At 45.5% G+C, this 11,721-nt stretch overlaps 1 protein-coding gene across 1 annotated transcript; it reads left to right on the plus strand.

The window, feature by feature from the left end:
• The first annotated feature begins 233 nt into the window (after positions 1–233).
• Positions 234–1,141, plus strand: LOC123440352 (nuclear transport factor 2B-like). The gene is made up of 2 exons (XM_045116923.1): positions 234–788; positions 895–1,141. Exons 1-2 carry the CDS (start codon positions 249–251, stop codon positions 967–969), a joined length of 615 nt encoding a protein of 204 aa, XP_044972858.1. The 5' UTR covers positions 234–248; the 3' UTR covers positions 970–1,141.
• Positions 1,142–11,721: the final 10,580 nt, after the last annotated feature.

The following is an 11,721-nucleotide window of genomic DNA, read 5'->3' on the forward strand; positions in this document are numbered from 1 at the left end:
TAAATTTTATACTAAATCAGCGGCGTTCATTTTGGGACGGAAGGAGTACTCACTAAGCCGTTTTAGGATCGGTTAGATAAAACTTAATGAAATAAAAAGTTTAATATACTTCACAAGGTCGGTTAGAAATGGCTTAAAAAATGGAAAAGTAGTTAACATACAAAGCTGATTCCTTTCGCCGCTCTCTTCCCTTCCAACGGCGGCCTCCACGCACCGGGAGGAATGGGAGTGGGCGTGCGATCTACGCGATGGGAATAAAGGCAAAGAGCGAAGCAGCAGTTTTCATCCCGACTGCACAAAATCGTTCACCCCATACGGCACCGCGCCTACAAATAGCCGCGCGGAGTGCGCGTGCCCCGTTGCAGCCGCGGCAGTCCACAGAGCACGAGAAGCGAGAGGTCGGTCCGCGCCAGCGCCAGCGAGCAGCTACAGCGGAGCGCATGGACGGGCAGGGGAAGGATGGCGGCAGCGGCGACGGGGGAGCGGGGGGCCAGTGCGACGTGGTGGGCAGGGCCTTCGTGGAGTACTACTACCAGACGTTCGACGCCAACCGCGGCGCGCTCGCCTCGCTCTACGGCGGCACCTCCGTGCTGTCCTTCGAGGGCCACCGCGTCGCCGGCGCCGGGGAGATCGGGCTGAAGCTGGCCCAGCTGCCCTTCGAGCAATGCCGGCACTCCATCTGCACCATCGACTGCCAGCCCACGCCGTCCTTCCCCGGCGGCATCCTCGTGTTCGTCAGCGGCAACCTCCAGCTCGCCGGCGAGGAGCACCAGCTCCGGTTCAGCCAGGTAAGAAGAAACCCATCTCTTCTCAGTCACAGTCACGCCTGCTTTTGCGTTCTGGGATGTGGGTTTGACGACGTTGATTTGGTCTGTCTGTGTTGCCCATGCCCAGATGTTTCAGCTGGTGCCCAACGAGCAGGGAAGCTTCTTCGTGCAGAATGACATATTCCGGCTCAACTACGGATAGCATGGCAGGGTCGCGTGGGGGTGCCGAAAGGAATGTGGATGCTTGGATGCTCTGGCCGTCCCGTATATGGGCGCACTTGCTTTCTCGCTTTCGTTCTTTTCTTTACATTACGTTCATGTAGCAAGCACCATCCTGGATAATAAAGTTGGTGGTGGCCCGGGTGCGCGTCGAACTGAAATTTGCAATTTTCCACTCTCTTGTCAGAAGAGAATGTCTACGTGAAACTTGGGGAAATGTTCGTGTCCTATCCTATCGGATAACTGCCCCTGCATTTTTTTATGAAAATGATGTTTGTATTATAGATACTCTCTTGTGTAGAATGTGCTGGTGTTTATGCCCATGCCAAATGTCGATACAATGCACCGCGCAGAAAATGCCACTGCAATCAAATGTTAACACAGAGATCAGAAAATAAATAAACAATAACTAACCAATGATGTTGCAAGTATGTGGATCAGGCGCATTAAATATTCTGATAATCTCTATTTCCTTTCTTTCTAAATATAAGCCTTTTTTAGGAATTGCACTATAGACTAGTACTCCCTCCGTTTTAAAATAAATGACTCAACTTTGCATTAATTTCAATACAAAGTTAAGTCAATTTTAAGTTATTTATTTTAGGGAAATGTTTTCCGCGTGGCTGGCGTTGGATCTATCAGATCTCGCGTGCCCACCGCGTCCTCCTCCTTTCCTTTCCCCCTTCCTCCCTCTCCTTCCTCCTCCTCCTCCTCCTTCTTCCCTCCTCTCCCCCTCCCCCCCCCCCCCCCCGGCAACCTCAGGCGTTGTCGGCGAGCGATGCGGCTTCTTCACCGGCAGCCGCTGCGCTTGACGGCGGTGACCGAAGGTGACCACGCGAGATGCTGCAGCGGGGGCGACGGTTGAAACTTTTATAATATACGGTTAAAGCTTTTTCTGTCAACGTTTGCAACTTTTTCCTCGTTGAAGTATTTGGTTGAAGCTTTTTTTTTTCTTAACGGTTGAAGCTTTTCTATACACGGTTGAAACTTTTTTGAGGAGTGACCACGCGAGATACTGCAGCCGGAGCGGCGTTTGAAACTTTTTCCATATACGGTTGAGGTTTTTTCTGTCAACGTTTGCAACTTTCCCTCGTTCAAGTTTTGGGTTGAAGCTATTTTTCTTAATGGTTGAAGCTTTTTCTATACACGGTTGAAACTTTTTTCCCAACGTTTGCAACACAGGGGTGAGGTGCGACCGACGAGGTGAAGACCGACGGGCATGAGCAGCGGCGAGTGCGCCGGCGAGCGGCGGGAGCAGCGAACCATGGGCGAGCTGAGTCCCGGAGTGCGGGGCAGCCGGGGCGGCGAGCAGTCTGGACGAGCTGAGTCGCGGAGCTGCATCCATGGTGCTTCGACGGACGGCCGAGGCTGCGACCGGCGGCGACCGACGATGAGGGCGACCAGCGGTGAGGAGGCGAGGCGAGGCGAGGCGGTCGACGCGTTCTGGGGCGTCGGTGCGTGCGAGGCAGACCTCTTTTCCTTTTTCCCGGTGCGTATGCTGGAGGTGGGGGACGACAGGATCCGACGGTTCAGAAGTGGCAGGTCTGACGGCTGCAGGTCGATCGGCCCAACAGTCGGACCGGCGCGCCGGCACAGATTGCTCCCCTTTATTTTAGGACGGAGGAAGTGCTATTCTAGAAGAATACATATGACAAGTAGAGGGTGAGTTAGAGGAGGGCTCCACCCCCTATTAACACGTATAAAGCACTCGGTAAGTGGGCAATCACACACTCCCTCCCCGCATGAATGCCAAAATGGCCAGCCCAATGTGCGCTAACCATATGAGAGATTTTAAAAAATGTTCATACTTACAAAAATATTTCCAAATTTGAATAAATGTACACGAACTAAAAATAATTATGATTTTAAAAAATGTTTGTGGATTTAAAAAAAAATCCACAAGTATAAAAATGCTTTTGAATTAAGTAAATGTTCACAATTCAAAACTATTCACGCTTTTGAAAAATATTTTAAATAAATTTTTTTGTAAACTAAAAAATGTTTATAATTTTCAAAAAATGTTCACAAACTAAAAAATGTATGTGAATTAGAAACAATGATTGCGGACTTCAAACAGTGTTCACGAATTTGAAAAAATGTTGATGGATATGAAAAATATTCTTTAATCAAATGTTTGTGAATTTGATAAATATTCAATAATTTTATAAAATTTTCATGCCATTGAAAAAAGTATGAAAAATCAAAAAGTTATTTAATAGTTTTCTGTGAAATTAGAACAATGTTCATGAATTCAAAACATGCTCATGAATTACGAAATGTTCTAAATAAAAACACTAATTTGAAAATATTCCTGGATTAATATAACAGTTTATGAATTTAAAGTGAAAAAAATTAAAAGGAAAATGAAAATGAAAAAAGAAGGAGGACAGTGAACAAAAGTAAGAATCCATGTTGAACATTGCTTTCAATAGTCAATACAATGAAAAATATTCTGAAAGGGTTTCTACTAAATGATGAAATTGAAATGGATTAGAAAAGGAATTTTTTATTTTTGAAGAAACGAAAAAAACACAAAAAAAAACGATTTGGGGGGAGGGGGGGGGGGGGTGAGGTGGGGTCTAGAACTGTGGAACATTTCCAAAATCGTTGGTAAAGATGGAAGTATTGGGCTAGCCTAATAGTTCATGTAGTACGTTGGTGAGGTATGCATTGGGTTGCTAAGCGCATAATAGGATTGTCGAGTTAGATCAATTTAGAAGTTTTCTGTCTTCTACACACCCCGTGGGAGATTGACAAGAGGATATATACACACACTCCTCCACTACCCCTCTGGCCTTACACTTGCATTTTCGTGCCTCGAAGAGCATGTGCTAATTTCAACTCTCTGACTTGAATCATCAGTAGATGTGTCCGAACGTGTACATGTGGGCGTGTAGTTTTTTCTCATGCCTTTGTCTATGTTTGTATTACTTTTTTATAAAAGAATTTTAAAAATAGACTCTCAACTGGGCGTGCAGTTTCTGCTCTCATGTGCACAAGCGTCGAGATGAACAGTAAAAATAGTTTTTGGAATTTTAATGTGACAAACATTGTAAGTGTGTTTCACCAACATGCAAAGCTTAATAATTTAAAAAAACATTGTGATGCTTTGGGCAATAAAATTGATGTTCCAAAACGCTACTTCCAAAAATATTTGGACCACTGTTTTTTTCTCAAACCGTGATGAATGTTCTATCATGAAAATGTGCAAGTAGGTAGAGAACTAACCAATATTTGTTGTAAAAAACAGAATTTTTTGGATATTTTTCATTTTCTTTAGATTTCACTGTTCATATCAGCTGCATGTGTGACGCCCTCGGTTTAATCGTACGCTAATCATACACGCAAATGCGTACGATCAAACCCAAGGACTCACGGGAAGATATCACAACACAACTCTAGACACAAATAAAATAACATCAGCTTCATATTACAAGCCAGGGGCCTCGAGGGCTAGAATACGAAAGCTCGATAAACACATGAGTCAGCGGAAGCAACAATATCTGAGTACAGACATAAAACATGGGGTGCCTTAGAGAAGGCTAGCACAAAAGATACAACGATCGAACGAGGCGAGGCCTCTTGCCTGGGAACCTCCTAACAACTCCTGATCATCAGCGACATCCAAGTAGTAGTAGGCACCGTCGGGGTAGCAGTCGTCGGCGGCGGGGACCTCCATCTCCTGGGCTCCATCATCTGGTCGCAGCAACGGATCAAGGGGACAAGGTGGGAGCAAAGCAACGGTGAGTACTCATCCAAAGTACTCGCAAGTCTTACATCAGAATTTATGCTAAATATGCACTAGTATCAAAGAAGGGGTGTTATATGTGGACTGACTGCAGCAATGCGAGAATAGAGAGAGAATGCCTAGTCCTATCGAAGACTAGCATCTTCAGGGTCTTGCAGCAATAGATGAGAGTAGAACAGGGGTAAAACAATAATAGTCATATTGTTGCAGCAATATTAAAGTGAGGTCACGCCTAAAGATCCTCCCTCGACTCCCTGCAAGGAAGCAATCCCGAGGTAAACTAATTCCAGTTAAGTAACCATTGTACTTGTAAAAGATCGGGGCACAACTCCAAGTCGTCCTGTAACCGTGGACACGGCTATCCGAATAGTTAATTTTCATCCCTGCAGGGGTGCACCACATGTCCCGTCACGCTCAATAACACTCTGGCCGGACATACTTTTCTGGGTCCTGCCCGGCCTCGGAATATCGACACGTCGCAGTCCCACCTAAGTCTAATCAGAGAGGCCAGCGTGCCGGTCTAACTCCTAAGCACAAAGGGTTCGTGGGCCCAGTTCCCCTTCGCGCTCCTGCACGTGGCGTGCGCGGCCGACATCAGTCCTAGCATCCCTTAATCACAAGAGCGATGCATCTTGGGACCACTCAGGCGCGCGCCGCTACATTGCTGGCATCTGAAAATCTTCGGCTCATACCGCAACGCCGAGTACCCATAATTCTTCCCGCGTAGCCGGTTAGTGCGAAAAGGTCTCCGACCAACCCAGATCAAATACCCAAATCCATTAACATTTTAATTAGGCCATCAACACAGTCTCACAGGAATCCACCCGTCTTACAACTAATCACCAAAGATCCCAGTAACATGGTCGAGTAACTGTGTGGTTGTAACATCGGGGGGAATCCGAGGTATCACCCTCTTTGGATTCTGAACGATGTACCCGTCAAGTTGGGTTTAGAGGAATCACCCTCGAGGGTCCCACACTTGAAGGGTTGCACGACAGAGGCGTCATCGGGAATGGTGAAAGAGGAATCACCCTCGATAACCACGACCGACTAGCTATACTACAGCGATATCATCAGGAGTACTTAGCGAGGTGTCACCCTCGGTACCCGATAGTATCTCTATAGCGTCGTACAAACGGAGGGGGTGTATGTGATGTGTCGGGTCTGGCTCGTCGATCAGGGATCGAGATTTGAAAACAAGCGGGGCAACTGAACTACGGGGTCAGAGGGGATTACTGCTCCACCTATACTAGGCATATTAAAGGTACAAGACTGAAAGTAGCGGTTCATCAAAAATAGGCTATGCATCAGATATAGGAGCTAACTACAACAGTAGAAAAATACTAATGCAAGGAGTAGGAAGAAAGACATAGGCGATATAGGAATGATCAAGGGGAGTTTGCTTGCCTTGCTGCTCTGCGGCAAAGGACTGATCGGCAGGGTCGTAGATGTACCCGGCAGAAGCGTCAGTCTCGGGGTCTACCGATAAGAAAAAGGGGAAGAAACAATAAATAATAGCAACGGTGCAACACAAAGCATGACATGGCAAGATGCAGGCTAGACATGAGCTAACGCAGCAACATCCGTCATTGACGGGTCGGAAGAATATCTGACGATATTTTCCGGGTCTCGGGCTACTATCGGTTATACTGGAAATGATGGAAAAATGTTCCATGTTTGCTAAGCTAGGTACGCGTGACAGACGAACGGGTCGTGTATCCTGGTTCGTCTCGTTCTGTTGATCAACTTTCATGTTGAAAATATTTTGATCTGACTTTCGAATTATTTAATATTAATTTTTAAAGTTTTATTCAATAATTTAGAATTAAAACAGATTTAAATAATTTAATAAAATCCTATTATGACATCATCGCGATGTCATGCTGACATCAGCGGTTGACTGGTGAACTCACGAGTGGGTCCCAAACGTCATAGTCTCAAGTTTTAATTAAGATTAAATATTAATTAATCCATTTAATTAAATGGGGGACCCACGTGTCATACTCTAATTAATCTAATTACCTAATTAACCATTTAATTAATTAACTAAATAATTAAATAATATATTTATTTATTTATTTAATAAAAAAATTATTTTTATTTTTATATTTTAATTTCACTTTTCTTTAAAAGGGGTGTGGGGCCTCCCTGTCATAGACAGCGGGGTGCGTTGGCCCCACCGGTAAGTGGCTTTAGGCCAAATACTCGATTTTATTCAGAGATACATAATCATGCAAATATCGTATTCCTCCAAATATCTATATACGCAAATACATACATCGCATCTCATACATACATACATACATACATACGCATCTAATACATCATTTATTTTCTTTTTATTTTTAACTCTCATCTCTCTCACAACTCTGTGTGTTAACACAAGAGACAACACAAAGTTCTCTCTGCTAACTCAACATAGAAGAACAAAATCTTCAATCCTTCCTACCGGTCTCTACAGTCGATGGATCGAAGCCCCGTTTGCCGGAACAGAACCGGAACGGCGAGGAGAACAAGATGGTGGGAGGATACCGAGGAGGGGCTCACTGACGTTGAGGAGAGGGCCCGGTGAAGCCGGAGTTCTCGTGAGGCGGAGGTGACGGCGAGGAGGAAGACGATGCATTGATGGTCGTGCCGGTGCCGGTGAGGACGGTCGCTGGCGAGGAGAGCCGCCGAGAGGGGCCCCCGGTGAGGAGGGGCCCTCGGGGATGAAGGGCCGCCGGAGGGGCTCCCGGGGCCGCGGTGAGGCGGTGCAGGGGTGGGAGGCCGACGGGGCGTGCAGGGGAGGGCCGGTCGGCGTGGCTCCTGGGGCCGACCGGCGGGGCTCCCGGCGGATCTGGAGCGGGACGTGGGCGCTCTCTCTCTCTCGTCTCTCGTGGGGAAGGGGCTCGGTCCCGGTGGGAGACCGAGGGAGGGGCTGCCGTGGGGGAGTTGCCCTGGGGGAGGGAGTGGCCGAGGAGGGCTGGGGCCGACGGGGGGATCTCGGGGTCACGGGAGAGGGAGAGGAACGGTGCGTGGGTGTTGCTGCCGAGAGAGAGAGAGGAGGGGTTCCTCGCGAGGGGAGGGGTCTCGCGATGGGAAGGAGATGGGGGCGAGGGGGGCTTATCCCCTCGTGGGTTCGGTGAGTGGGGGGAGACGAGGGGGGACGAGGGGAAAAGTGTCGGTGGGGGGGATTAGGTGGGTCGCAGGGGTGAGAGGCTAGGCGGGTGTGGCTCTCGCGGGGTGGGAGTCGGCGGCGGCTGCTCGGAACGAGGGGAGAGGGCGCTAGGGTTTGCGTGGGAGTGGCCGGCTGGGCCACCTTGGCCCAATCGGGCCACGGGGTGGGGGGTCTTTTCCTTTTTTAATATTTTTTTATTAATTCTAATCCTTTTTATTATTCTATTTTTATTTACTTTCTTTTATAATTTATAATTTATACTTTTAATCCTTTCTTTTATTTATTTCTTTTACATTTACTATATTTCTCTTTACTTATTTTGTTTAAAGCTCCACTTTTAAATATATAGGGGTTACCCATCATTTCAAAAGCGTCCGATTTAATATTGTAATTCGTTAGGGAATATTTATAACTCCCGTGACATTTTTATCTCAACAACCGAATTCTTTTCTCGTTCGACTTTAATCTTAAGTTTTGAATTTTGATTTGGTTTTAACTAAAACGAGATCATTGACATAATTAACGTTGATGTGGCATCATTAGCGTAGGATCACTGTCGCTTAATTACAATCATCACTGTAGCAAAAGTCGAGGATGTCACAATTCTCCCCTACTAACAAGAATTCTCGTCCCGAGAATTAAGAGGTATAGGGAAAGAGCCCGGGGTATTCATCACGAAGATGATCCTTGCGTTCCCAAGTGGCTTCATCTTCAGAATGATTTGACCACTGTACCTTGAGGAACTTGGTGACTTTGCGACGAGTCTTACGTTCAGCTTGGTCGAGAATGCGGGCCGGATGCTCTTTACAAGAGAGGTATTGTTGCAGCTCAAACATATCATGATCCACTACGCGAATAGGATCCTTGAAGCAGCGGCGGAGCTGAGACACGTGGAGGACATCGTGAACCTGAGAAAGGTTCACCGGCAGTTCCAATTGATAAGGCACTTTTCCTCGCCTTTCAAAAATAGTGAAAAGACCAATATAGCGAGGAGCTAACTTGCCCTTGATCCCGAAACGGTGTGCGCCTCTCATTGGTGTGACACGAAGATATGCCTTTTCGCCAGGTTGATAGACCATATCCTGATGATGTCGGTCATACTGACTTTTCTGACGGAACTGAGTAGCCTTCAGATTGTCGTAATTAATGCGGACTCGATATTTAGCATGTTGGATAATATCTGGACCAAGGAGTGATCAGTCCATTGAACGGTGGCTCGGGAATCCCATATGAGCCAAGTGCAAAGGATACTTTGGAGTCAAAGATGTACAGGAGAGCCAGGTTTCAATCCTGTGGAACTTTGGGTTATGGGTCCATCATGTGGGCCAGGAGTAGGTAGAGGGGTGACATATTATATGGTCTTGGTAACAAGACATGTCAGAGGATAACCTATCAGTTATGTTGGCAACAACGTCGATACCAAGGGCAGGGAACGGATAGAACCATTTTCCTGCTCGTTGAAACGAGCCGGATCAATAGGCAAGGTTCTTGTCCACCGGGGGCTACCGGAATGTTATCCACAATAGTAACACGGTATTACTGACACAGTTGTACACCAAGAATTTTACCTAAGCAGGGAATTAACACTGCTTAGATAAGTTACACCACAATAAAAATCAAACAGACCAATGGGAAGGGAAAATGTGTTCACACACACAAGTATTAGAGTATACCACTCCCGAGGAAATCATAGAGTATGGTATACATGATAGGTCATCCAGTACATAACCATCTTGGTAAAGAGACAAGAAGAATCATCATGTTTATCCATACCATGCGGTTTGGATAATTGATCAGGAACAATTTAGCATCGCGCTTCCAATGTTCCTGCTGAAATTTAAAGTACCACATCCGTGCTTTGGGGTAGCATCGGCATGGTCATCAGATAAAGGTTGGACTTATGGGTATACAAAGAGGAACCAGGAGGGACAACTTACAAAGGTAAGTCATACAATTTCCTCATGGTAGAATGGCGAACCTTACATATGGAAGGATTTATAACAATAGGTCCTCCGACCCAGTGTGCCAGACAAGACATCACTGTACCGGTTTTCCTAAAGACCAAAGTTATAATTATTGGGATACGTGCCTGAGATTCAAATCTGATTGGTGTCGGGACACCTCAGGCTCAAGATACGTGAGAAGAAGGATGAAAACGCAAGATTCTCATGAGGTGAGCTACACAAGCAATTCTTGAATCAAGAGTTTGATTTAATACATATGAACACAATGTCAAGACATTCGTGCCCACATAGAATTCGTACGTCAAAATGCAACTGGGTTCTCATTTGGACACCATCATCGAGGATAACAAGGCTCCATGTGTAAGTCTGGATTAGCTCTTATGAAAGAACTTCTTTTCCTTGATCAAATCAGTCAGTAGCTTGACGTGCTAAGAGAAATTATATGGAGTGAGGATAGTAAATCTTCAAAACATATAACACTTCGCACATGCGTGAATGATTTGGTATTTCACGAGAGGAAGCGAAACAAAACTTTCACATATTCACGGCGGAAAGAGTGCACGTGAACTTTGGGAAATACACTTCTACTATCCACATATTCTTCATGAGCTAGGCACAAGGATAATGATTTCAAGAGCTTCATCGTGGAACATAGAGAAGTTGAGGGTGTGGCCGATGGGCTCAACAACGATCCCTCAAAAACTTGACAGCCAAAATTAAAATATCAAAGAGATAGCATTTGTAAAATCAAATGGTATAATGTCATATGATCGAGGGGACAACAACAATTAAACATTGGTAAAAGGGTGCACTCGGAATTACTGAGTGAGTAGCACGACAAATGCTAAAATGATGAGTCAACACCCAACACACTAAGAATGAAACAATCAGTTGTTAACCTCAAGGCAACAGGGTTGCCAAAAGTATTGGAATAACACATCAGAGTCCACTTGTTGGTATTCCGGTTTGAAACAACACGGAACCAAGAAATGAATGGTGATGGCGAGAAGTATTGCTATATCAAGAATTCTTAAGAGGCGTGCAATCCTCACGACATTCTTGACAGAAAATATAGTAGTACTCCAAGGTAGAAGATAACATAAGTTGAACTAGCAAGGAACTCAAGGGACAACACAAAACATGAACACGTTTGTGTTGGAGGGGAAGCAAAAAGGTTGCCGATGAAAACACAAACCATCGAGGGGCAAGGATGGTATTTGTCAACATGCATTCGATTGATACCCTGCAAGAACTCAGAATGTTGATGATGATCACGACACTGTTGTCGAGAAACTTCACGAAGAAACAATCGATCGGCGACGACATCAAGCAAGGGAATGATGAAGCAAGAGGTTGTCGGAAACACAGATAAGGCTGCTAGCTTAGAATTGAGATTGCCTTTCAGAACAACCAACAAAATGTTGAAAACTCGATGCAAGCTTAACACACAGTTGGAATTGTGTTCCAGGGATGAAGGGTATAGATAGCATGGTCGAGCTCCAACATGACAATGATGATGTAACTTAATAGGTTGAAATGACAGGGTCGAGTACAAACTCATAAACAAGGAAGATTACTAAAAATTGTTGAATCGCAATGCGTACTCGATTCAGTTATCGATGTACTCGCGTGTCCAACAACTCAAACACGAGGCAACTGGAATTAAGGAAAATATCATAGTTGATGAGGAGCTCACAAGAAGTTCCATAGCTCCACGATACCCTCGAGCTACAAGGAATAATACTCGGAGGTAGATCAACTTTAAGGTTCGGACCGGCGTGTTGATCTGAAGAAGACAAGTACTTTAACTCGTCCGAGAATGAAATCAAGGTAGGACAACATGGTCGGAACCACGACTGCAAAGGA

This window comes from Hordeum vulgare, chromosome 3H (genome assembly GCF_904849725.1).
Source record: "Hordeum vulgare subsp. vulgare chromosome 3H, MorexV3_pseudomolecules_assembly, whole genome shotgun sequence".
NCBI classification, from domain to species: domain Eukaryota; kingdom Viridiplantae; phylum Streptophyta; class Magnoliopsida; order Poales; family Poaceae; genus Hordeum; species Hordeum vulgare.